The sequence below is a fragment of the Ictidomys tridecemlineatus genome, chromosome 3 (genome assembly GCF_052094955.1).
Source record: "Ictidomys tridecemlineatus isolate mIctTri1 chromosome 3, mIctTri1.hap1, whole genome shotgun sequence".
Taxonomy (NCBI): domain Eukaryota; kingdom Metazoa; phylum Chordata; class Mammalia; order Rodentia; family Sciuridae; genus Ictidomys; species Ictidomys tridecemlineatus.
Window position 1 is genome coordinate 45,071,179 of NC_135479.1, and position 27,049 is coordinate 45,098,227.

Genomic DNA, 27,049 nt, shown 5'->3' on the forward strand with positions numbered 1-27,049 from the left:
AATGTGGTGTTTTATAACATATGAATATGAATTACTAGTAAACTTATTTGGAGTCCCTTTCTGAACCACCATTTTACTTTTAAAAAATTAACTTCTGAAAACTCCCTCTTTTACATGCTAATCCATTATCTAATCTTAGACTAATGAAATACTTTTTCATTTTTGTCTTTTGTAGTACTCTGTATCACAAGTTGTTAATTTTGACTATAGTTTTGTTTTATGTCTTTTTAAAGGAAGTTATCCCAACACTAAGGTCATCAATATTTTAGTGATTTATTTAAAAAACTGCATTACCTCTGCAGTTCAGTATTTAACATTCAGATTTTGAATCGACTTTTACTTTTTTAAAAAATATTTTTAGTGGTAGATGGATACAATACCTTTATTTTATTTATTTTTAGGTGGTGCTGAGGATACAACCCAGTACCTCATTCATGCTTGGCAAGTGCTCTACCACTGAACTACAGTCCCAGTCCCTACCTAGTTTTATTTCTGCAAGTAGTATGAGGCAGGGATCCTGCCTTTCCCCACCTGTCTCAATATCATAGGTATGCTTAACCTCCCAGATTTGATACAGCATGTTTATTTAAAATAACACATGAATCAATTTATGACCATATGCTTTTCTTTCCCAATAACTTCCCAAGCCAATAATATAGTCTCTTGGGCTGGGGTTGTGGCTCAGTGGTGTAGTGCTCACCTAGCACACATGTCGCACTGGGCTCCATCCTCAGCACCACATAAAAATGAAATAGATATTGTGTATCCACCTACAACTAAAAAATAAATATTTTTTTAAAAGTCTCTTAATTGCTAAAGCTTTATAAAATATTTTGATATCTCATAAGGGCCCACATCCTCTTTGGGCTATCCTTTTATAGTTATTCATCCATGAATATTGAAATCAGCATTCCAAACTCCAGGAAATATCAGTGAGTTTTAGGCATGTAACACGTGGGGGCATCTGTGGTCTCGCTGAGCACACTTACTTGGGCACGAAGGTCAGAGATGCAGATAAACTTCTTAAGCACATTCTTGGGAAGGATATAAGTGTAACCAGTCTCTTTAATGTCATCAGAAGAAACATAAATGTGATTGGTCCGTAGGTGCAGATTGGCAGCAGAGATGGCCCTAAAAACAGGACATGTCAGCACTTGTCAGCCCAAGCATCATCTCCAGTAGCACCAACAACCTCTCCATCCCTACCCTTTTGCCCTTCACATACCTGACCCTCCATTCAGTTTTTGAGGAGAAAGTCTGAGTTTCATAGTTGCTGGTTGTGGAGGTGATGATCTCATCACCATGCTTGTTGACAGTGCGAGTCTGTGTTGCAGTCAGCTGTGACTGTTCCTTTGTCTGCTTCTCGATCTCTGCTATCTGCTGTCGCTGCTGTGATGGTGCTGAGATCTCCATACCCAAGATTATGTCTCGAATTTCTGACTGTGTCAGTGATGCCACATTCACACTGTGGGCATAGTGTGAGTTACACAAGGATCCTTACCCCTTAGTTACTTTTGTTTCAACAGAAAGAGTATAACTTGATAGAAAGGGCAGGTCACACTCTCACTCAGATAGTTCTCTAGTGACACTTTTTTTAAAAGCCTGAAGTGGGGGCTGGGGCTGTAGCTCAGTGGCAGAGTGCTTGCCTAGCATGTGCTAGGCACTGGGTTTGATCCTTAGCACCATATACAAATAAAGACATTCTGTCCATCTACAACTACAAAAAAATTAAAAAGCCTGAAGTAAAGATTGCTGATACTTTGAAGATTCATCACATTCTAAGCAGGACAGCACTCTGCACACGTACCTTTTAGCTATTTGGTGTCCATAATTCCCACTTTTCCTCCACAAAAAGTGCCCTAGCGGGGCTGGGCTTGTGGCTCAGTGGTAGAGCACTTGACTAGCATGTGTGAGGCACTGGGTTTGATCCTCAGCACCACATATAAATACATAAAGGTCCACTGACAACTAAAAAAAATATATATATTTAAAAAAAAAAAAAAAAAAAAGCGCCCTGACACAGGACACTTTTCAAAAATGGAAACCCCAGAAACTGTAGATCATTGCCTCCTACTCAAAAGTAGTGGTATTAATCACTCTAGTGGGTAACTGGAAATCAAATGGGTATTTTTGGTTGCCACAACTGCTCAAGAGGGGATGGGAGGCAGAGTGTATGTACCAACAGCTGTGATACTTGGGGTCTTAGACACATAAACTTTTGGTAACATAAGGACAGTAGAGAAATGCCCTGCTAAAAATGGAAATGGGGGACTGGGGTTGTGGCTCAGTGGTAGAGCACTTGCCTAGCACGTGTAAGGCACTGAGTTCGATTCTCAGCACCACATAAAAATAAATAAAGGTCCAGCAACAACTAATAAAATATTTAAAAAAAGGAGAAAAAAAAAAAAAAAAAAAAAGGCAATGGGGCCTCCTTTAAGAATGGTCAAGAATCAGAATGAAGTCCCGAAACCTCAGATACTGCTTCTCTTCTACCTAGGATCATTCTACCTCTGAACTACATCCCAGCCTCCCCCCAGCCCCCCATCTTGAGACAGGGTCTCACTAAATTGCCTAGGCTGGCCTTGAATTTGCCATCATGAGCCTCCTGAATAGCTCTGATTACAGGTGTGCAACACCACACTTGGCTGCTTACCTCTCTTCTATGGGCATTATTAAGATTATTTCCAGAAAACCTTCTGAACTTAAATGTTTCAAAACTCTAGAACCCATATGCTAAGCCACCTAACTTTTTGGATCTCCTATCTATCTCCCCAGCGCTCACTTGTTTTTCTTGCCATAGTCGGCCAAGATCAGATCCTTGAGCTGCACCTCCACTTTGATCCACTCTTCGTCAGTCAGGGTGGGCCAGATGTGGTGGGGTTCTGTAATAGTAGTCTTGTCTGGCTTCAGGATTACTTTTGCCCGGTCATTGTTCACATGCAGAGCACGCAGAATCAGGATGAGACGGGAGAAAGCCTGGGAAGAGATTTGGAAGAGTAAGGGAAAGTCAGTTGCTTGAGGCTCTTCTCCTTTCCTCTCTACAATCCTTATAGGAAACCCAATCTTCTAAACTTTAAGATCCTAATTCCTCATAAATTAGTAGTGTTCCTGCCCCATCTATAGTTCAAAAATTTGAAAATGACCCTATAAAGTGGGCTGTGGAGATAACTAAGGAACAGAATCATCTCCTCCTAAGGTGGTTTCATACCGTGTAAGATGAGATTGTCTTAAGCCAGTCATCATAGAGGTTGAAGAGAACCATCTGGGGCTCAGTGGCTTTAAGGATGAGATCCCCAAACTTTTCCACCTTTAGACAAGCCTGGAAGGGGAGTTGAAGCTCCGATCCTTTGATCACAATATTAGGGAAGTCCAGCAAGTGTACCTAAGACAGGATCAAGTTCAAGATCAGAAACAGAGCCTGAAGGTCTCAAACCTCCTTCCTTCTACCCTGTCTACCCTCTTAACCTCCAAAGGATCCAGCATGCCCTTCCTGGTGACAATGATTTGCTTGGGCTGCTCCTCCACAGGCAGAGATCTGATCAGGGCAGCTACTTCTTCAGCTGTCTTCCACTTGGCCAACTAAAAAGGAGAAGAAAATAGAAATTGAGTCTACCTGGACTATCTGAAACAGAAGATCATACTCTTGAAATAAACTGTTTCTAATGAACACTGGTGTGTAATATTAGGTACTTAGAAGGTAGAAAAGGTAACAAATGGCTTTGTCCAAAGGAGTTTTTCAACCTTATGAGATAATACCACAAACCCATAAGAAATGGCATGCTCAATTATGTACCCCAGGAACAATAGAAATTAAGGTTACTAGTGTCATAAAGAGTTACACAAAGAAATGGGTCCTTTTTTAAAATTTAACTTAATTTTATTTATTTATTTATTTTTATGTGGTGCTAAGGATTGAACCCAGGGCCTTGCACTTGAGAGGTGAGCACTCTACTGCTTAGCCATAACCCCAGCCCCAAGAAATGGGTCTTAATGGATAAGATGATGATGAACAGAGGACAGTTCATTCTAGAAAGATAAAAGGGGAAGTCAGTTGCTTGAGGCTCTTCTCCTTTCCTCTCTATAATCCTTATAGGAAACCCAATTCTATAAAGCCACAGAAGTGGAGATAAACATCAGGGTTTGGGGCTAATATGATCATGGACCAACAGAAAAAGAAAAAAAAAATAATATATATATATATATAAAGGAAAAGAAACTATGGTTGGATAGGTATAACCCTGAGAGATATCAAATGTCTGAGAAGCCAAAGAATATTTGTTCTCTAAAGATAATTTTTTGGTAGCTTTGTTTAAAGATGAGAGATTCAGGAAGCAGAAAGATCAGCTAAAAAGTAATGAAGGGCCTCAAACTCCCCTGGACCTCTTGCAGAATACTTCAAGTAAAGTAATTTAGGGAATATGTTTAAATGCTATGCTTGATCTTTTAATAGTTATTATTTTCTCCCCATCACTGCCTCCCAACCAATAAGGGCCAGCAAGGTTCTATGGACTCTTTATCCCTGATCCTGCTTACCTGCCCCAAACGCTTCTGTCCAGCCCACACAGATGTATGAATTATCTTGAGAAACAGCTGCCCTGTCCGTGGGTTGAAGATGAAGATGGCCCCATTGATGGGTTTGGTTGTCAAGTTCCCTTCAAAGGTCTAAATGATGATTATATTATTAGTACGACCTAGAAACGACCATCCTGTCACCGCACACTGCTCTCATGCCTTTCTGCAGGTTTTTTTTTTTTTTTTTTTAGTAATACTGAAGATCGAAATCAGGAGCACTTTGCCACTGAGCTACATCCCCAGTCCTTTTTTATTTTTTGAGCCAGGGTCTCACTAAGTTGCTAAAGCTGGCCTTGAGCTTATGATCCTCCTCCTTCTGCCTCAGCTTCTTTTATCACTGGGATTACATGCATCCACCACCATGCCTGGACAGCCCTATTTTATTTTTTGTAGGTGCAGATGGACAGCATGCCTTTGTTTTATTTGTTTATATTTTTTTAATGTGGTACTGAAGATCAAACCCAGTGCCTCACATGTTCTAGGCATGCACTCTGCCACTGAGCTATAGCCTCACCCAGCCCTATTTATTTTTTAAGACAAGATCTCATTAAATTGCTGAGATTGGCCTGCGACTTGCAATTCTCCTGTTTTTGCCTCCCAAGTTGCTAGAATTATAGGCATGCAACATCATACCTGGCTTCCCATGGTAATGCCCAACACTCACCTTGTGGATAGTTACTCTGTAGACATTAGTATCATCTACAAACCAGATAATCTGGTTAGAGAAGAGTTCACCATAGTTCTGAGATGACAAATACGGCTCAGTGGGCTCAGATGAATAGAGCTGTAGCCCCTTGCGGATTCGTTCACGTAACACATACAAGGCAGGATTTGCCTTCATGATCTTGGCCATGGCCTGCTGTATGAGAGGCTTGCTGCCTGGGAACCAGTTTCCATAAGCACTGTGAGAATGGAGAGGACAAGTAGAGTTAATCCCAGGCTGATATCCAAATATCAAGGTAAAGTACAACTCAACAAAGGAAGAAGGATGGTTGACCAGGCTGATAACAATAATCTGCTAATGTATACATTACAGAGAAGAGTCAGTGACCCAGAAGAGCAGAGGAAAAGGCTAATACTCACCTCATCTGAACAAACAAAACAAAAAACCACATCTACATTAAACTATGGGACTAATGGAAAATACATGCACCTGAACCCTAACTCACCTGTGCAGATTATACGCCAAGTCAATTGCAATGAGCACACCTGTAGGTGAAGGGTAAATACTCATGTTGTCTGTGGTATAGTCCAGGAACTTGGCCCGGGCATAGCGCTCAATGTCATGGGAATCATAGTCCCCCCAGCGCAACTGGATGTCTATCCAATACTTCTGAGTGGTGGTGCTGTCCATCACATCCCTAAGGGTAGAAAAAGAGGTAAGGTTTCCAGGTATAACCAATATTCCCCAAACCATAAGAAATTAAAATCACTACAACTCACCTGAATTCCAAAACCATCCCCTCTGACTATTCCAAATCTACAATCAACAGATTCTCCTGTTTCTGCCTCCTCCCAAGTTGCAACAGATTGATTGCTGATCTGGAATAGCCAGAGATTCAACAGATCTGACTGATGGGTTCCAAAGGTAGAACTGACTCCAAGTTTGAAAGACATACACAGACTAGTCTCCCAAAAGAACAGTAACACTAAGGTTACTGGATGTCTACAGCTGGTTCATAAAATACTTACTTGGAATCTGCTAGCAATGAGGGTCGAGAGACATTCCACTTATAGGAGGCAAAAAGCAATATATCTGCACAGGAAGAGTTCATCTTATAAGACTTTCGGGGATGGATTGTCTCCTTTTGTACGGTCTCTATTTCTAGTGCATCCAGTTCCTGGTCAAATACCTGAGGATAAAGGTGGTAGGTTTTAACTTATTATAGAAATCCATTTAAAATAAAAGTTTGTAGAATTTACATTAATCGGCACTTCCAGGGTGGATTTCCCATATGCAAAAGAGCAAGCTGGCTTGGTGCTGTGCCGCAAACCTGTAATCCCAGTGACTGGGGAGGCTCAAGTATGATGATCACAAGTTTAAAGCCAGTCTCAGTAACTTAGCAAGGCCCTAAGTAACTCAGTGAGACCCTATGTCTAAATAAAATAAAATACCACAAAAGGGCTGGGGATGTGGCTCTGTGGTTAAGCGCCCCTGGGTTCAATCCCTGGTACAAAAAAAAAAGAGCAAGCTGACCTTTTCTGTGGTATCTTAACCCCTCAACTGGCCCACCTGACACAAATCCATGACGATGCTCTCATGGATCTTCTGCCACAAGTGGGCTCGAAAGATTTGGATGAGAGAGATCTTCAACGTGGGGATCTTGCCATGCATGAAGATACCTGTCAGGTCTAGCTGCACCTGAAAGCCCACATATACCTGCCAGGATAAAGAGAACATGACAGTAGATGTCAAGGGACTCTGGTTCTCAGGACATATTAAGGCAGTGGAAACACTTGTTTTTAGTTTCCATCTCTCAGGTCTAACAGCCATACTTACATTGGCCCGATTGATGGTTGGGGACCACCAAAGGGTGAATCTTCGATTGGGAATCTGGTTCAATCCTGATCGCTGAGCATTAGTTAGCTTCTTCCACTTCATAGATTCTTCAAAGCCACTAGCCTTCTCCCTGGGGAGCAGAAGAGCCAAGTGAGGTGATGTCTCGCCATCTCCTAGAACACTGCTGGTCTCCTAAAGGTGACTAAGGAACATTACAGTAGATGACAAAAACACAGAAGGGATGACCTGTGTCATCCTCTTAGAGGAGAAAAAGCCAGCCACACTGATACACACCTATAATCTCAGTACTCAGGAGACTGAGGTAGAAGGACCCCAAGTCCAAGACCAGCTTGGGCAACTTAGCAATACCCTGTCCCAAAATAAATTTTGAAAAAAGGGATGGGGATGTAGCTCAGTGGTAGAGAGCTTGCCTAGCATGCATGAGTGAGGCCCTGGTTCAACCCCACAGTAGTATACACAACACCCCCCACCAAAAAAAGAGAGAAAGAAAATCCTTACCAGAAAAGACCCTCCCAGGTAGGGAAGTAAGTGCCCTTAAACAGTGTGTGTTCCAGAATGCCTTCTACACCACCCAGGGCTTGAATCATATCTGTACGGTAATTGTTTAGGTTCCAGAGCTTCCCATCATGTCGCTGGTGTGTCCACCAAAAAGGGTTTTGCTTCAAAACCTAGATGGAAGAACAGATACGTTCAAACTTGTGAGTGTCTAATTCCCTAGGGATGTAGAGAAAAAGGCACCCTAATATACTGCTAGTGGGAATATAAAATGGTACACTACTCCACAGAAATGACAAGTATTAGCAAGGATGTAGAGAAAAAGGCACCCTCATATACTGCTAGTGGGAATATAAAATGGATCATTTTGGAAAACTGTTTTGGACTCCCCAGATCCAGGTAGTAGGTGGTAGGTTTTAACCTATTACTCGCTCCACATACCTGGTACTGCTTAAAGTCAGTTCGGACACGCCAACCCTTATCATAAGCTAATGTGTGCCGATCCTTCTGGAAGAGAGTATTGATTCGAGGAATGCCACGATCCCAAGAGTCCTCTAGATCTTCTAATGTCAGCCGTCTGCCCAAGAAAGTAAGATTAAAGTCAAAATGTCTTCTCAAGTGAAGAACTAATCATTTCCTCCTGACCAAGGATAAGTAGAGTCAGGAGTAGAACCTGCCCTCTTACTCCATAAAAATATACCATGCTCTGCCTATGACCTCCACACAAGACTCAAAATTTAACCCCTTCTCTGGCCCCTACCCCAGTATTGGTATACCCTCCTGGATGCCCACCTGTTCTGAGCAATGGCCTCTTGTCTCTTGAGTGCATATTCAGCCCAGACCCGCTGAGAATCGATGAACTCACTCTCCCATGGCTGTATGTAGCGGTATAAGTTGGGAATCAGTTGGTCTTCTTCATGACTCATTCCTGAACGAAAGTGTGTAATACCTACATCTGTCTGCTTGGACCACCTGTTTTAGGCAACCATGATTAGAGATAAAAGTAAAGCCCAAGAGTAAAGAAACACCCCTTTCCCTCAGGGCATATGCAATAGAGTCTAGCACTACAGATTTTCAACCAAGCCCTACCTGAGGTCAGACTGGGGAATGAGCACATGGCCCATTGACAGCATGCCCAGTCCTCCCAACTCCTTAGGGGTGTAGAATACAACAGGAGGGAACCGACTTGGCATCTTGGAGTTGAGTCCAATCTTTATACGTGTCTGGATCTTGTTCTCACACTTCACAAGCAAGTCTAGGAGTTCCTGAGTGTTCACCACAGCCTCCCGAAAGTATGTCATAAGGCCAATGAGAGCTGTATTCCACTTATTCACAATCTAAAGTTAGTGGGAAACAGTAAATTCCAGATGAACAATGATGATAGGGTGGTGGTGAATATGGCTTAGATCCAGTCAGTTACATCTCTAATACTTAAGAGTTCAACATCATTAGTCATTATGGAAATAGACATCAAAACCATAATGACACTCCACATCTACTAGGATGAATATAATCAAAACAGAAATGATAAGTATTAGCAAGGATGTAGAGAAAAAGGCACCCTCATATATTGCTAGTGGGAATATAAAATGGTAATTTTGGAAAACTGGCATTTACCAAAAGGTTGATTAAGCAACTTCAGTCCTGGGTATATACTCAAGAGAAATGAAAACATCCACACAAAAACCTGTATAAGTATTAGCAACATTATTCATAATAGCCAAATAGTGGGAAAATTTTCAAATGTACATCAACTTACAAGTTGATAAACAAAACATGGAATATCCCTATAATAGAATGCTACTACTTCATAAAAAAGACTGAAATACTGATATAGGCTTTAATATGGACACATTATCTAAGTGAAAAACAGACAAAAAAAGGCTATTATTCTGAATACGCAAAGTAGTTGGAAGAGGTAGGGGAAAGAGGAGCTGGGGGTAGAGCTCAGGGGTAGAGTTCTTGCCCAGCATGTAAGAGGCCTCAGCTGAGATCCCCAGCAATGCAACAAAAACCACAACAAAACAAAACAGAAAAAAAAAAAAAAAAAAAAACTAAAAAACTAAAAAGGAAAGAAAATTGTCAGGGACTACAGTGTATGTGTGTGTTGGGGGGGGAGCTGCTGCTGATAAGAATGGAAATTTGGGACTGGGATTGTGGCTCAGTGGTAGAGTGCCTGACTAGCATGTGTAAGGCCCTGGGTTTGTCCTCAGCACCACATATAAAAAAATTAAATAAAGATATTGTGTCCATTTACAACTAAAAGTATTAAAGAGAGAGAGAGAGAGAGAGAGAGAGAGAGAGAGAGAGAGAGAGAGAGAAAGAATGGGAATTTCTTCTCTGGGGTGATAAAAAAATGTTATGAAGTAGTGGTAATGGCTGCCTAATTAATGAATATGCAAAATTATGAGATTTAAAATTGTGTGTGTATATATTCATAGTGTGTGAATTACATTTCAATAAAAAATGAATTGATAAAACAGAGTCTAGTACAAATGACTTTCAAGACCAAATAAACCAGGTGTGGTGGGGCATGCCTGTAATCCTAGCAACTCCAGAGGCTGAGGCAGGAGAATCACAAATTCAAAACCAGATTGGGCAATTTTGCAAGACCTTGTCTCAAAATTTAAAAAAGGGCTGGGGATGTACCTCAGTGGTACAGCACTTAGTTAGCATGCATGTGACCCTCGTTTAAATCTCCAGTATTGCAAAACACAAACAATCAAATACAAGTAACCCCAGGGAAACCAAAAGTGGGAGATGGGGGACAGGGTGATAAAACAAAAACAAACTATTAAAATATAATGGGGGGGGGGCTGAGGTTGTGGCTCAGTGGTACAGCACTTGCCTAACATGTGAGGCACTGGGTTCAGTTCTTAGCACTGCATATAAATAAATGAATAAAATAAAGGCCAATCAATATCTTAAAAAATAGAGCTGGGGTTGTGACTCAGTGGTAGAACGCTCACCTAGCACACGCAAGGCCCTGGCTTTGATCCTCAGCACCACATAAAAATAAATAAATTAAAGATATAGTGTCCAACTACAACTAAAATATTAAAGAAAGAAAAATACTGGGGCCTGCAGAAATTGCCCCCACCACTATAAACAGCTAGAAAATTAAGTGGGCTATTTAAAACAATGATTTTATACAACTGATAACACAGAGAACAACCAAAGAGAAAAGGGAACTAGCCAGGCACAGCAGTGCATACCTATAATCCCCATGGCTTGGGAGGCTAAGGCAAGAGGATTGCCAGTTCCCAGGTTGAAAGTTAGCCTCCATACCTTAATGAGACCCTGTCTCAAAATAAAAATAAACAAAGGTCTGGGGATGCAGCTCAGAGATTAAGTGCTCCTGGTTCAATCCCCAGGCCAAAAAAAAAAAAAAAAAAAAAGAGGAAAAGGGAAACAGATGAATTGACACTTATTATTACTGCAGCTAACTGCTTAGTAGCAGTTTCCAAGCCGTAGCATAGACATGAAAAAGAGAACCCAAAGTCTCACTGAATTGAAGATAAAGACAAGGGTTCTAGAAGAAAAGGCAGCTAGAATTTGTAGGGCAGAAGAAAGAGATACTGGAAGGGATCCCATCAGGTTTCTGGCTGAATACCAATTTGTATGCAGTAAATCTCCCTGAGGCCACAGAAAGAAACCCTGGAAAGCAATAGGTTGAGTAAGACCTACAGCTCATATAAAGCTGAGATAAGTTTGTGTTCCCACCAGCCACAGTAGAGACCTTGTAAAACAGGAGAACTGGGTAGTCCCAACAAAGGTAACAAAGTGGCCCCAGAACAAAGAGTGCTCTCTGGATCTGCCACAAGCAAGCTTTAAAAGGATCAAACTAGGACTGGGATTGTAGCTCAGTAGTAGAGTGCTTGCCTCCCACGCATGAGCCACTGGGTTCCATCCTCAGCACCACATAAAAACAAATAAATAAAAATAAAGATATTGTGTTCAACTACAACTAAAAAATTTTTTTTTTAAAAAGGAATCAAATTAATACACATTTATGTAACTACACGGGAACAAGTACAACATTCTTTAAAGAAACATAACAAAATCCAGCAACTGACAATATAAAATTCACTTTCTACCATGCAATAAAAAGTTACAATGTGTCTACATTACTCATAAACAGAAGGAAAAATGATTAATAGAGAACCAGTAAGAACAAAGGTGATGGATTAGTAGACAAAGACCTTAAAATAGCTACATGAATATAACCAGGTAAGGAAGAGATATTAAAAAGACTCAAATGGATCTAAAGGAAAAACTATAATATCTGAAAATCAAATATACACAGATGGGCACATGAGTGTAGCCTAATGAAAGAGCACTTGCCTAGCATGTACAAAACCCTGAGGTTTTATCCCTAGGACTACAATAAATCACTGATGGGATAAATTCCATTGGAAACTGCAGAGGAAAATAATTGGTTTATATTCATAAAAATGAATGCAAAACAGAGTCTTTCAGGTAAACAAAAGAATACCTTCATTGCCAGTATTTTTCTATTAAAAGAAATTCTTTTAAGAGAAAAAAAAACACCAGATAAAATTTTGGATTCAGACAAAGTAACAGAGAAATCAGAATTATTAAGTATATGGGTAAAACGTAAAAACAATTTTCTTTCCAGGGGCAGTGGCACAGAAGTTTGGGAGGCTAAGGCAGAAGGCTGCAAGTTCAAGATCAACCTAAACAACTTAGTGAGACCCTGTCTTTAAAAAAAAAAAAAAGAAAGAAAGAAATAGAAAAAACTAGGGGGCTGGGATTATGGCTCAGTGGTAGAGCACTCGCCTAGCATGGGCGGGACCCGGGTTCTATCCTCAGCACCACATAAAAATAAAGGCATTGTGTAGTGTCCATCTACATCTAAAAAAAAAAAAAAAAGACTAAGGATATAGCTCAGTGGTAAAGCACCTCTCCATTCAATCCCCAGTACCATCAAACAAAACAAAATAACCAAGACTTTTTTTTCTACAATTTGTAATTTCAAGAACAAATGGCTTTTTAAAGCAAAAATTGTAACAAAGTAGTAGTATAGCATTTATAATACACGTACAATTAAAACATAGGACAGAAATACTACAAAGAGTAGGAATAGTGAACATAATTTAAATTTACCTCCACTTTTTACTTATTGGGTAAATGTGTAGCCCTCACTTCACATGTTCAAGGTCCTGAGTTCAATCCCAGTACCACAAAAAATAAAATTAAAATAACTCAACGCAAAAGAAGGCAGGAAAAGAGAAAAGGAGATGTAATAAAAATAAAAAAATGGAGGCCAGGCAAGGTGGTGCATGCCTATAACCCCAGTGACTAGGAAGGCTGAGGAAGGAGTATTATGAATTCAAAGCCAGCCTCAGCAACTTAGTGAGGCCCCAAGCAATTTAGCAAGACTATGCCTCAAAATATAAAACAAAAAGGGTTGGGGATGTGGCTCAATGGTTAAGCTCCTCTGGGTTCAATCCCCAGTACAAAAAAAAAAAAAAAAAAAAAAGAGACAGGCATAGTGGTACATACCCATAATCCCAACAACTTGGGGCGGGGGGGGGGCCTGCTGAGGCAAGAGGATCACAAATTCAAGGCCTGTCTCAGCAATTTAGCAAGGCCCTAGCAACTCAGCAAGACCCTGTCTCAAAACAAACAAAAAAAGGGGCTGGGGATTTGACTCAGTGGTTAAGCATCCCTGGTTTCAATCCCCAGTACCAAAAACAAACAGATGAACAAGGAGGGCCTGGCAAGACTAGGGAAGCTAAGTCTGAAGGAGCTCAAAAATGAATAAAATGGGCTGGGGATATAGGTCAGTAGTAGGGTGCCCCAGATTTCAATCCCCATTACCAAATTGGGGGTGGGGGACAAGATAAATGATTTACTGATCGTTATATTAGCCTTTTTTGGAGTATTCAGACCATTTTTAAGGTAAAAACTTTTGAAAAGAGACCATAGAATGGGCTGGGATGTAGCCCAGTGGTAGAACACTTGACACATGAAGAGGCCCTGGGCTCGATCCTCAATGCTGGCATGGGGAGGGAGGAAGATGAACTTGAAAAGGGAAATAAATCTACAACTATAGCTGGAAAATGTCCAACATTCCTCATACAAAGCTGGGTGTAGTGGTGCATGCACACCAGTAAACCCCAGCTACTCTGGAGGCCTAAGGTAGGAGACCACTTGAGCCCAAGAGCTCTATTTCAGCCTCAGCAACATAGCAAGACTCCATTTCAAATACAAAACAAGCAAATTAATACTCTTTTCTCAGTAACTGATAGAAATAGATCAAGAAAAAAAAAATACACAAATTGATCACAATGTAATCAATTAACTGATCAACTGGACAGTCAACAAGATAGTAGACCATATATGCAAGGCCATAAAACAAGTCTTAGTCCATTAAAAAACAAAACAAAAGGGGCTAGGGAAGTGGCTCAAGCGGTAGCGTGCTCGCCTGGCATGCACGCGGCGCTGGGTTCGATCCTCAGCATCACATACAAATAAAGATGTTGTGTCCGCCGAAAACTAAAAAATAAATATTAAAAAATTCTGTCTCTTTTAAAAAAATAAAATAAAATTAAGAATATACAGAATAATATATTCTCTGATCATAATGGAATAAAACTAGAAACTAATAAAAGAAACTCCCAAATATGTGAAAATCAAACAGTATATTTCTAAATAACCTCTAGGTAAAATAAAAACTCACATGGGAAATTAGAAAATATTTTTAACTGAATAAACTAAAAACATAATACATTAAAACTTGAGAAGGGGCTGGGGAATATAGCTCAGTTGGTAGAGTGCTTGCCTTGCATGCATAAAGTCCTGGGTTCAATCACCAGCACCATCAAAAAATAAAAATTAAAAAAAAAGAAATGTGAGTGGGTGGGATTGGGGAGGGAAAGAGGTGTTGAGCAGTTCCTTGGTGAGCCCTTATTTTTTCAGGCCCCTGGCTTGGGGTGCACTTCTAATCCATGGCTTCAGATTTTGCCTTCTCGCCCCCTCTGGGAGGTGGGGGTGATGGGTCAGGAGGGCCAGAGCCGAGCCGGATTGACCCTCAGACCTGGCTAAGCTTCCCAGGCCCTCCCGGTGGTCCAGGAATCGGGCCAGGTTCGGAGGTGTGGGGGATTCCCTCATTGCCCTCTGCCCTATGAGTTCTGTGGAGAGATGGCATACTGTGGACCTCAGGTTGGAATGGGCCTGATCCCCCATGGTAGCCTGGAGAGCTCTCAGCCTGAGATGGAGGGGGAGCTGGGATGGAAAGCAACTCTGAAGGGGCCTCCCCCGAGCCCTGCATTGCTCACCCTGCTGTGGTGAAAGTGGAGAGGAAAAGGTGGATTAAAACCCTGAGGAATCCCAAGATATCCAAGCTTGGCAGAAAGAATTGGAGAAATTTGCCAAGCTACTGAAGCAGAAGAGGATCAACCTGGGATATACTCAGGCCGATGTGGGGCTCACCCTGGGGTTCTCTTTGGGAAGGTGTTCAGCCAAACGACCACCTGCCGTTTTGAGGCTCTGCAGCTTAGTTTCAAGAACATGTGCAAGCTGCGGCCCATGCTACAGAAGTGGGTGGAGGAAGCAGACAATAATAAAAACCTTCAGAAGATATGCAGAGACCCTCCTGCAAGCCCGGAAGAGAAAGCGAACAAATATTGAGACCGGAGTGAGAGGCAACCTGGAGAAGATGTTCTTGCAATACCCAAAATCCATACTGCAGGAGATCAGCCACACTGCCGAACACCTAGAGCTTAAGAAGGATGTGAGTGCACCTGTCCCTGTCCCTGCCATCTCTCTGCCTCCCTAGCTGCCACTCCCTTTTCTCCAGCTCTGGCTCCTGTCCTCCTGCCACTTGGGCGTTGGGTGAAATGATCAAGCAAAGCCAGACCCAACTCCAGGAGCTTGTGGTCTAATGTCATTCTCCTGTGTCATCTACTCCCATGTGGTCCGAATGTAGTTCTGTAACCGGCACCAGAAGGGAAAATGATCAAGCATTGATTATTCCCAACGAGAGGAGGATTTTGAGGCTGTAGCTTCTCCTTTCTCAGGGAACCTGTATCCTTTCCTCTGGCTCCAGGGCCCCATTTTGGCACCTCAGGTTACGGAAGCCCTCATTTCACCATACTCTATTCCCCGGTCCCTCTTCCTGAGGGGGAAGCCTTTCCCTCTGTCTCTGTCACCACTCTGGGTTCTCCCATGCATTCAAACCGAGGTACCTGCCTTTCTCAGGTATGGGGGCAGAGGGAAGAGGAGCTAGGGAGAGAACCTGGAGTCCGGACCAGGGCTTTTGGGATTAAGTTCTTCATTCACTAAGGAAGGAATTGGAAGCTCAAAGGGTGGGGTGAGGAGTTGGGGAATTGGTATTGACTTTATTGATTGTGTACAATTGAACCATCTTTGCCTTCCTAGAATAAATCCCACTTGATCATGATAAATGAAAAAAAAAAAAAAAAAGGAGTTGGGGAATTGGTTGGAGGGAAGGTGAAGTTCAATCATGCTCTTGATTTTAATTCCCACGTCATTCATACTTCGTTCTTAAATAAAGAAGCCTGGGACACAGTAAATAAAATAAAATAATAAAATAAGAAAGAAAAATTAAAAAAAAGAAATGTCAGAGCATTTATTTGGGGCTGGGATTGTGGCTCAGAGGTAGAGCGCTTGCCTAGCATATGTCAGGCACTGGGTTTGATCCTCAGCACCACATAAAAATAAAGACATTGTGTCCACCTATAACAAAAATAAATATTAAAAAAAAAAAAAAAAAAAACTTGAGGGGCCAGACACCACCGCACAAGCCTATAATCCCCACTGCTTGGGAGACTGAGGCAGGAGGAGTTCAAAGCCGGCCTCAGCAACTTAGCAAGACCCTATCTGTAAATAAAATACCATAAAAAAGGATTGGGGATGTGGCTCAGTGATTAAGCACCCTCTGGGTTCAATTCTTGATACAAATAAATAAATACTTGAGGAATGCAGTGAGGCACAGTGACTAGCAAAGCTAAGGCAGAAGGATTGCAAGTTCAGTGAGGCCATCCTCAGCAACTTAGTGAGACCCTATCTCAAAATAAAAAATAATAAGGAGAGCTGGGGATATAGCTCAGTGGTAGAGTGTTTGTCTATTAAGTACAAAGCCCTGGGGTTCAATCCCCAACAGCACTGCTTGGAAGAAAAAAAAATAATAATCCAACATAATCCAAACAAATTTATCCTTGCTTCCTCTTCTCCAACAGCTTTGGATGTTTTTCCATATATGTTATACATTCTACATACTTCTATACCTACCCTCATCACCCTGCCCTCAAATCTATTGCTAAAGCGAACGTACCATTTGAAGGAGCAAAAAGCAATCTGTAATTTTAGTTTCCTAATCATCCAAAGATTTCAACTTTTTGCCAATATAAACAAAAAGACTTAAGTGACCAAGAATTATAGTTAAGAGGAAGAAAAAAATGCGTAGTATGAAGATTATTTAACTAAGACTTTATTTATACCTTTCCCTCAAGCTATAAGTACTATGTAGACCCATATTAAATTATATAGTGCACACACAGCTATAACAGTTTAGATTTGCTCTGGAATGTATAATCACATTAAAAATAAGTAACTTTCTAACTATTTCATTTTTTAATTGGTGTGTGTGTGTGTGTGTGTGTGTGTGTGTGTGTGTGTGTGTGTGTCTGTCACTGGTAGCTGAACCTAAAGGTGCTCTAACAATGAGGTACATTGCCCACAGCCCTTATTTTATTTTGAAACAGGGTCTCTCTCAAGTTGCTGAGGCTTGCTTCAAACTTATGACCGTCCTGCTCCACCTTCCAGGAGACTGGGTTTACAGGTATGTACCACCATTCCTGGCTGATCTGTTATTTTTTCCCAAGGCCAATGGCCACTTTTGGTTTCTTCCTTCTTTCCTCTAAGCTGTCATCCAGGATCCCAATGTGGTCCAGCATCCTTGATTTCCTCTTTACCCAATCCTTTTCCAGAAATTTATGACAGCCTTCTGACAAACTCCATTCTAAACAACTACTAAAATTTATGTGCTTTCTCTGTCTCATCAATGAACAGTTGAGTGCTTCCGTGAAAAGTGAATACCCACTTACTTACCTCTTTCTTTCCCCTAGTATCCCAAACAAGGTTTTGCTGACTTTATCTGCTAACTCCTTATCAAATCTGTTCTACTCTCCTTGACTTTTATTTTCTAGAAACCCACCTGGGTTCTCAGCACACCTGCCAATCTCTTATTTCTTCAACAATCATTATCACATCTCATCACAGTTCTCACATCTAATGTGCACAACCCAAGCCTTTCACTCCTGCACAAATAAGCTGACAAATTCAAGATGCTGTTTGAACTTCCCACTAACTTCACCTATATTCACACCTATTAGGCTCAGAGGACATTTTCCTCTACTTGCCTTATCCCTTCTGAACACCTCTGCAACTCTGCTTCATCAATCATCACACTTCTGTAATGTACCTGCAACTGCAACTAGCTCCTTCTTAATCAAGTCACTCCCATTCAAAACACCTGCCTTGACTTATAGCTCCCTCTAGGTGGCATCTAATGTTCTTAACTCCAGCTCTGGCAAACAGATCGTCCTTGTCTCCACTCACTTCCCATAAAGCCTCACCCACTGCCATCTGGCTTTCATCCCCACTATTTCTGAAACAGCTCTAAGGTCACCAATGACGTCCTAACTGGCAAATCCAGTGGATGCTTTTCAGTCCTTATCTAACCAAAAAGCTCTTAGGCAACTGACACTGTTATGTATCTACTCCAATTCTGGACACTCATTCCTTTCAGCCTTGGCTCATGTGTCCTGGCACTCTCCCTCCATTTCTGGCCACACTGGTTTTTGGTGTTCCCAGGCTCCAAGATCTTGCTCACTCTTGAACTTTCAATCTTTATGTCAATAGACTCCTTAATTACTTGGACATCCTATAGGAAAACCCTCTAAGTTAACACTGATTGCTCTTATTTCTTATTTTGTTTCTTTCCCTAGAGCCTCAAACTCATGTTTTTCATCAAATCTAAGAGATCATCAATTTAAGACACACTACTAAGAGGAAGGGGGGTATATCTGTGTGTATACACACATATATGATGCATTCATGTATACATGTGTCTTAGAAGTAAAGAAATATAAATAAATGCCTGCTGGACACCTCATAGTTGTTCTCATGAACTTCAGTTTGTTTTGTTTTGTCTTGTTTTTGGTACTAGAGAGTGAACTCAGGGGTACTCAATCACTGAGCCACACCTCAGCCCTATTTTGTATTTTATTTAGAGTCAGGGTCTCACTGAGTTGCTTAGTGCCTCACCACTGCTGAGGCTGGCCTTGAACTTGCGATTCTCCTGTCTCAGCCTCCCCAGCTGCTGGGATTACAGGCATGCACCACCATGCCTGGCATGAACTTCAAATTTTTTATATCCTAATTTCATTTATTTTCCCTCTTAAGCCTCTCTTTGGGCTTAGGAGTAGCTTAGTGGTACAGTACTTCTTGCCTAACATATGTAAGGCTTTGAGTTCAATCCCCTGCACCAAAAAAATACATGCATATGTACATTAACACATAAAACCTACAACAAACAAAACAAGCTGGATATTGTGGTGCATGCCTATAGTCCCAGCTATTACAGAAGCAGAGTCAGGAAGATTGCTAGTGCCTAGGAATTCAAGACCAGCCTAGGCAACATAGTGAGACTCAGTTGGGAGGTGGGGACGATGACACCCTGCTCTTCATATTTTCTTCCAGTCAATGGCAGATAAGCACCCATTCACCCATGCCTGAAACTGAATGTAATTTTTTACTTCTTTTTCTTCCCCCTAGTATCCCAAACAAGGTTTTACTGACTTTATCTGCTAACTCCTTATCAAATCTGTTCTATTCTCCTTCCTCTACTTGCTTTCATTTTTTTTTTAAACCTAGACTTCCATAATAATCTTCCATGACTTCAAACTTGTGATCCTCCTGCCTCAGTCTCCCAAATTGCTGGGATTACAGGTATGCGTGATCATGCCCACTATCTTTCTAATTTATATTTATATGCAGTGCTGAGAATCGAACCCAGTGCCTCACACATGCTACGCAAGCGCTCTACTAGAGCAGCAGCTCCAGCCCTAACAGGATTTTGAATAGGTTGGTAATGCCCTCCATGATAAAGCTCTTGTCCATTTATCCAGTCTCATCTCCTCACAGTCCCAACTCCACCTGCCCCATCTCATGACTTCTTTCAGTAGCCTTACCCTACTGGGAACACAACTCTGTAGTGTTCCCAGATTCCCAAATAATAACCTCTATAAATGTCATGACCTATTATAGTTCTCTGACCATGTATTTGTCTCTCCAACTAGACAGTGAGCTCAGAAGGTAGCATCCAGTGTATGCACAATATCTAGAAAACACAGCAACCACCAACAAATACTAATACAAGTTACATTATTCCTGTTGTCTGGTCTTAGATATTTCCCTCTTTCTGGGGAAAGACTAACCTAAAAAAGGCAAACTTTTTCCTTGTTCTACACTCAAAAAAATGTATCATGAAAAATTCAGGGAAATGCCTAAATTGCACTCTTAATAGAAGGCTTACTAAAATATGTAAAGCATTCTTAAAAAAATATATATATTTATAAATATTTATAAATATATAAATATATATATAAAGCATTCTACATATACTGCATATTTAAAGAGATAAAAAGGTCAAACTGAGGGCTGGGGATGTGGCTCAAGCGGTAGCGCGCTCGCCTGGCATGCGTGCGGCCCGAGTTCGATCCTCAGCACCACATACAAACAAAGATATTGTGTCTGCCAAAAAATAAAACTAAAAAATAAATTAAAAAAAAAAAAAAAAAAAAAGGTCAAACTGAAAGGAAAATGTTGCATCTACAAATTACTTTAAGAGAAACCAGGGTGAGGTGACTTTTTCCCCCAGTACCAGAGACTGAACCCTCAGCATGCAAGACAAGTGCTCTACCACTGTGCAATATCCCCAGCCTTGAGGTGAATTTATAAGTCCAGCAGAAACCTAAGCATACACAGTCAACAAACCCTTGGATTATTCTTTCTCAATTCTAGTTGCCTTTAAGCTGGGCCTCTGGAAACAATTGGAGGGAAAATGAACAGATACCTAGTGAAAACTGCGTTTTAACTGGCAGTCTATGCTACTGGTTAAAGTACACTATATAACTTACGATAACAAGCCTCTGGGAAAATACTAAGATGTGCTTTTTTTGTTCAAATCCAACATCTACTTTTGCCTTTATTTAAAATAATCTCAATTCCACAGATGTAAACTGCTGAATCTCTACAAGGAATTCTCAGAAAATAAATGTGAATTGATTGCTATTTCACACAGCATGGAGACCAGTATCCTTAACAAAGTTAGAAAGATGTGCAAACCAGGGGGAGAGCTGAATCAGATATGAAATAAGCAGAGGCATATGAGGGAAGCTGGGGCTAAGGGGTTTATATACCTTGGTGAAGGTGGTAGAGCCAGAAGCCATCAGAATTTGACGTACACGGTTGTGGAATCGCTGCATTGACTCATCATCCACACGCAGGAAACACTGAGCTGTCCGTTCCTTAGTAACCTAAATCACAATGTCAAGGTTAACTTGCCTCTGGAATTGTCCTAAGAGCAAGGACCAAATATGACCACAATTAAGCCCTACCCACCCAATAAGGCTCAATAGACTGGTAATGAAAAGATGCTTATCAAGCTGGGCATGGTGGTCTACATCTAAAACCCCCAACTATTGGGAAAAAGTATGACTGTATTCTTCACCCAGATTTGTCCCAGAGGTACAGGGGTGAGATTATTCAGAATCCTATTCCCAAGCTATACCTCATTCTGTAGGTTCCAGACCCCATCCTTGTGTGTAAACTCCTCATAGCTGGTGCGGCATTTAGGCAGGATGCGGCACTCAAAGCCACACATGTTGAACAGCAGGTTAGGGTTGTCTTTACTATACACAGATACGAAGCTGTTCTCCCACTGAACTGTAGTCACTGATCGTGGCAGACGGTTCTTGATGTCCCAAAATACTGCTCGACCTCTGCCCACAAAGAACATATGGTCACTCAGTCTTCTGGAAAAGACTTGCCTTTAAAAGCCAAACTGATAATATCCCTACCAGGATACATTCCTCCCACCCAGAACACAACCTCCTAAATGTTCTTAAATCTCATTGAGACCTCAGGCTGATGTCTTTCCAGCTCCCAAACCCCAACTTAGACTCACAAATTGACATCATGCTTCATGAGGCGCATACGGGCATCTCGGGGCCAGCATTTCTTGTTATTATAGCCAACGATGTTTTCATTGTTGGGGTCAGGGTGCTCTGTTAGGTAACGCTGGATCAGGTCCCGAGCCTCATCTGCAGTGAACCTACCAGACAAGGTATACTGTTGAGGCTCAATACCCTGGGGCCCTATGAGACCTCCAGCCCAGATAGAAATCCTACCCCACTTCAGACTTCATTCACTTGAAAGCCCCAACCCACCAGTGAGTTAACTGCTGCTTTCAGAGACCTATAGGAAAAAGAATCAGGTAAGCCCCTCACCTGAAGAAAATATGAATTCGATCAATGTATCTACAGAAGAGTCGGATGGGATGAGCAGCTTCAGTGGCTATGTCCTGGAAACTAAGAAAGTCATTTGGCATCTGAGGGGGCCCAGCCATCTCACTGGCCCGGTGCAATCCCAGTACCAGCAAATCCATCACCAGACCATAGTATTGCACAATGAAAGAGGCAAACTGCAGTCCTCTGATGATCCCGTATGAATTAGTATGGTTCATATCCTAGAAAGAAAGAACAGCCAGCAACTCTTAACAACCCATGTCCTAGGTCACTCCAGGGTCCAAATTCTTGTTCTCCCTTCAGCAAATCCTAACTTAGTGGCCACTTCCCCCCTTCCCCAACACAAACCTTATAGTTGATGACAACATTGTTCTTAGCTGTCATGTAGTCAGCTATGTTGTGATCCACAATGAGTCGCAGCAGCCTATTGAGCAGGGTCAAATCAATCTTTTCATACATTTTCTCAAAGCGTGATTCCAGCATGACATTGCACTCACCCTCACTGGTTTCCCACACATCCTGCAAGTTATTGATGCCTGAAGAATAGGTAAGACATATTCCCAGTAGGTTAGAAATTTCCTTTCAGGACCAGTGCTCATAGCAGCTATAGATAAATTTCATAATAGAATCTCACTACCCACTCCATTCATTTATGTGGATCACTACAAGAGTCAACTTCACTCACATTAACATTACTGCCTTGTTATTATGCAATAAAACAGTACACCAATCACACTGCCGGAATGAGAATTTTTATACAGAACTCAAACATTGCTCATTCCCGAAAGCAATCCAGAAGTTATACCTTGGCACCACTTGTAAACAAGCAGTGGAGGTGGTTCCGTATCAGCAGGTTTGATCCAGGGTGGGAAAAGGCGGCGCTTGTCTGCTTCATACCACAGATACTGGTCCAAGTAGGCATCAGTTATCTTCTCCAGTGGTTCCACATCATACACTGGAACCAGGTGACTATAAAGATCCATGAATTCAATGCCCACCTGTGGAACAAGGGTGCCAGCTCACATCAATCCAACAATTACACATGGAAAACTGCCCGTCTGGGTACAAAGAAAGAAGAGGACAGCCCAAAAGAAAATTTGTGGGACATGTTACTCACTTCCTTAAAGGCTCTCTGTGTAAGGAGGTGACGCTTGATGCGAGACAATGCCTCATGGGGGTTGTCATAGGCTTGCTCAATCAGACCTAACTCTTCCCTCTGAGACTGGTTTAATCGAGACTTCACACTGACAAAGCAACAGGAAAGGTGAATGAGAAAACCAATGTCAAACCCTGAAAGCACTGAGGCTTTGTTTCGACTCTAACAATGCCATTCCTTCCCAATTACCTCCCCCGAAAGAGCCCAACTATCCCATTCCTCACCTATAAGCTTCCTTGAGTCGCTCCAAAGCCAAAATTAGCAACTTGGTGTCATGCTTATAGGAGAGTGGGGGGAATGGAATGGGCGAGAACCTCCGGCTTTCCAACCAATGCACAGTAGTGGTATACACTGCCACTGCTTCCTCTGCCGTGATGTAAGGCCCATCCTATAAGTTGCACATAAAATTAGCCTCACACTATAGTCCAATCCCTGGACAAGACAAGGTCCCAATTCTGCATTCCACCCCCCTGCCCACTTCCTACACCCAACCCAGCCTACTATGCCCAACCTTTAGGTAATTGTGCTGTCGCTCCTGTTCTGCCTTCAGGTACAATCGAGTAAGGCGACCCAAGTTCTTTTTGCAAACAGTCTTGTCTACAGTGGCCCCACGGCGGATCCGTTCCCGGTTGTAGTGGGCAGTATTGGTCCACCAGTCAGCCTTGGCTTTCACATATCGAAGGATCATATTTTCTATGGGTGTTGGTAGTCCGGGGACCTGAAAATGTAAAAGGTACCCTGAGAATGTGACAGAAGTCAGACAGTCCCTAACGGTGCCTGGGAGTGGTACTCCTAACCCCAGAAAGATAGATATTTATGCTTTCTTGAGAGTTGGAGAGAAACCTACTTTCCAGGGAATGTTGGCCTTCCAGCAACGCCAGGCTTCGCTGAGATGCTGCAGGATTGTCCGGGCCTTATTCTGTTTGATCCCCTCAGGCATCATATCCAGAATGTCATGCATCACAGCTGCCCGAAGTTCAAGATCAAAATGTGACTCCACTCGCTGCTTCGTTACTGTTTTTGCCACCCCCTTTGAGTGTCGGCCTAGAAGTGGAGTGATGCAAAGTGATAGAAATTGGTATTAACGGAGTATCCATATGCCCAGCACATACAAAAAGACAAGCTACTTCAGATATTCACAACCATGCATCTGAAGAATTTGCACTCTTACAAATACATGACAATCTTAAAGCCCCAGAGAGAAACCCAATAAACAGCACATCAAAGGGAGAATTCATTTGATAATGGGAAAAAAAAAAAAAAAAATTCATTCAAAAAAAGAATTCATTTGATAATGGAAGCAACCTAGCGTGAAGGGATTCTCTACAAGGGCAGGGAATCAGATAAGAAAGAAGCCCACATGATCTACCCTTGAAGCAATAATGGGAAATGCTGGACAAAGACCACTCACCTTCAAACTGCCGGGCCAGGAGATTGCCTAGCCATCGCTCTAGCAAAGGAGTAATGCCACGCATGAAAAATAGCCAGACACGCCAGCCAGCAGCCCAGAAGCCACAGCCAGGACCCTTCCCCACAGGACCCTAGATACAAGCAGAAGTCAAGAATACAAATTAGCATTTCAATTAAATAACAAAAGAAAACAGCGATAAAGTGGGGAAGTGGACATTAAAAAGAAAAAAACTATGGAATATCAACATCTAAAATGGGAGTAAACGAAAAACTCTGAAGAAGTCAGTGACTGAGATTCCCTATTCAGACTTAAAAGCAGGTTTGGGGGGGAAGTGTTGAGATTCACAAAGTGAGGGCAATAATGACACTCATACTCTCTCTCTCTGAATATATCCCTAGTAAAGAGCCCTGACTAGATATAAAAATGAAAAAAGAACTAAGGAAGTAGTTGGTAAGGACAGGATCTCACCGTGTTGAAGCGGTAATAGATGAGATGCTTCAGGTCCTTGCACATGCGGATCTGTCTCATCAGTTTGTATTTGTAACGATACATGCCTGTCAGCTGCCCCACATGGGCAAATATATACTGTAATCCATCTGCCAGCTGCAATACAATTGCTCCATCAGATTATGAACCTGAGCCAGTTCTATGGTCAGCAAAAGCTTCACCCAGCCTCCCAATTTGGGAAGGATTCGGGGATTCCTAGCCTCACCTGAAAGGCATCCACATTGCCCAACCGATACTGCACGTGACTGTCTACAACCAGCTTAGTTAAACGCAGTACTTCCCGACACAAATGGAAAGCATTCCCAAAACGAGATTTCTTTCTTTCCTAAAAGTACCAAGAACAGAAAGGGCATTAATAAGTAATGGTCCCAAATGGATACATGCCAAACAAAACTAGTCATCCATCCCTAAACCCAGGAGAACCCTAAGATCCAATGTGAGACCTTAGTGGTAAGTGTCTTGACAGGTTTGAGGTTGAAGTTATAGTCCAGGTGCAGGTAGTTAAGGTTTTTACGGTGAATGAGAAGGTTGAGCATGTTGTAGCCCTGGCGGCAAACCTGCAGCCCAACTTCCACCCAGTCCAGCTTTGTGGACTGAAAGAATTTGGTAGCTTTGAAGGAGCGGAACAGATACCTGGGCAACAATAAAAAAATGGAGTAAGAATTAGGCACTGATTATTTTCTCTGGAACAAAAGTTGGAGCAGGGGCCCTTGAGCAACTTACCTCTTCTTTTGGGCCTTAGGGGGACGATGTTTCAAGGCATTCAGCACATAGTACTTAAGCAGCTTCTGGTAAGAGACTCTCACTTTGACAGGCTGCCCAGCAGGACAATGCTCCCGATACCTGGGAAAACAAACCCACCAGAGCTTTGAAAAAAGGCTGCATGCCTGCCCAGATGAAGTCTTTTCTCCTATATATTCACTACCATCCCCCTAAGTAGAAGAAGAAGCCGTACCAATTCTTGACAAGGGGTATGTCCAGAGCCCGGCGGGTGCGGCCAGAGCGAAGATTGAAGGGCCGTGGGGCCCAAAGGAGAGCAATGCCATTGGCTGTATTGTCTGTATAGAGGGGTGTGTCCTTCAAGAAGGGCTCCACAAACTCTGGGAGCTCAAATTCTTCATCATCATCTGGCAATGGTTCCTGGCTCTAGAAAATGAAACCCCAAAAGGTTTGAACTGAGCACAGATTTAAAAGGGTAAGCACTAGTTACACCTGCCATGGGAACTGAGGTACCAAACAAGTGAAGCCCAAAGGGCTAGGGCAATGGAGGCCAAAGGAGCAAAGAACAAGCCAAGAAAGCATCTCTTCTCATATCCCAACTGGTTTATCACCAAACACCTCTGAAGGGAATCCTAATAGTATAGTAAACACCAATCCCAGGGTTGGGTTTGGCTCAGTGATAGAGTGCTTGCCTGGCACATGTGGGGCACTGAGTTTGATCCTCAGCACAACATAAATAAAACAAAGGCACTGTGTACATCTCTACGACTTAAAAAAAAAAAAAAACACTCATCACTTTCTGGCCAAGCTCTAAAGTCTGATCTTGGGGAAAATCTGCTCATATTAAGAACACAATGGGGTCTGGGGTTGTGGCTCAATGGCAGAGCACTTAGCACCACATAAAAATAAACAAACAAATAAAGATATTGTGCCCATGTATAATAAAAAAAAAAAAAACCAATGGGTCGTAGCGCATGCCTGTAATGTCAACAATGGCTTGGGAGGCTGAAACAGGAGGACCGTGAGTTCAAAGCCAGGCTAAGCAAAAGCGAAGTGTAAAGCAACTCAGTGAGACAATATGTCTAAAT

General features: G+C 42.0%; 1 protein-coding gene and 1 pseudogene across 3 annotated transcripts in view; one reads left to right on the plus strand and one right to left on the minus strand.

The window, feature by feature from the left end:
- The window catches only part of Prpf8 (pre-mRNA processing factor 8), a 34,542-nt gene that overhangs the window by 2,179 nt on the left and 5,314 nt on the right, over positions 1 to 27,049 (minus strand). For all 3 annotated transcript variants that reach the window (XM_040269277.2, XM_005327904.4, XM_021728159.3), the window contains exons 9-39: positions 26,197 to 26,387; positions 25,965 to 26,084; positions 25,685 to 25,874; positions 25,447 to 25,566; positions 25,203 to 25,337; positions 24,735 to 24,864; positions 24,171 to 24,367; positions 23,835 to 24,041; positions 23,548 to 23,711; positions 23,285 to 23,411; positions 22,973 to 23,165; positions 22,516 to 22,703; positions 22,150 to 22,388; positions 21,828 to 21,974; positions 21,432 to 21,642; positions 21,061 to 21,177; positions 8,678 to 8,925; positions 8,381 to 8,560; positions 8,030 to 8,165; positions 7,592 to 7,761; positions 7,073 to 7,202; positions 6,806 to 6,952; positions 6,265 to 6,425; positions 5,742 to 5,933; positions 5,237 to 5,474; positions 4,534 to 4,662; positions 3,466 to 3,579; positions 3,209 to 3,382; positions 2,783 to 2,976; positions 1,226 to 1,465; positions 990 to 1,131 (exon numbers count right to left, since the gene is read on the minus strand). In XM_040269277.2, the coding sequence (XP_040125211.1) occupies positions 990 to 1,131; positions 1,226 to 1,465; positions 2,783 to 2,976; positions 3,209 to 3,382; positions 3,466 to 3,579; positions 4,534 to 4,662; positions 5,237 to 5,474; positions 5,742 to 5,933; positions 6,265 to 6,425; positions 6,806 to 6,952; positions 7,073 to 7,202; positions 7,592 to 7,761; positions 8,030 to 8,165; positions 8,381 to 8,560; positions 8,678 to 8,925; positions 21,061 to 21,177; positions 21,432 to 21,642; positions 21,828 to 21,974; positions 22,150 to 22,388; positions 22,516 to 22,703; positions 22,973 to 23,165; positions 23,285 to 23,411; positions 23,548 to 23,711; positions 23,835 to 24,041; positions 24,171 to 24,367; positions 24,735 to 24,864; positions 25,203 to 25,337; positions 25,447 to 25,566; positions 25,685 to 25,874; positions 25,965 to 26,084; positions 26,197 to 26,387 (5,271 nt within the window). The remainder of the gene's footprint in view (positions 1 to 989; positions 1,132 to 1,225; positions 1,466 to 2,782; positions 2,977 to 3,208; positions 3,383 to 3,465; positions 3,580 to 4,533; positions 4,663 to 5,236; positions 5,475 to 5,741; positions 5,934 to 6,264; positions 6,426 to 6,805; positions 6,953 to 7,072; positions 7,203 to 7,591; positions 7,762 to 8,029; positions 8,166 to 8,380; positions 8,561 to 8,677; positions 8,926 to 21,060; positions 21,178 to 21,431; positions 21,643 to 21,827; positions 21,975 to 22,149; positions 22,389 to 22,515; positions 22,704 to 22,972; positions 23,166 to 23,284; positions 23,412 to 23,547; positions 23,712 to 23,834; positions 24,042 to 24,170; positions 24,368 to 24,734; positions 24,865 to 25,202; positions 25,338 to 25,446; positions 25,567 to 25,684; positions 25,875 to 25,964; positions 26,085 to 26,196; positions 26,388 to 27,049) is intronic.
- LOC101958867 (POU domain, class 5, transcription factor 1-like) lies at positions 14,366 to 15,392 on the plus strand (annotated as a pseudogene).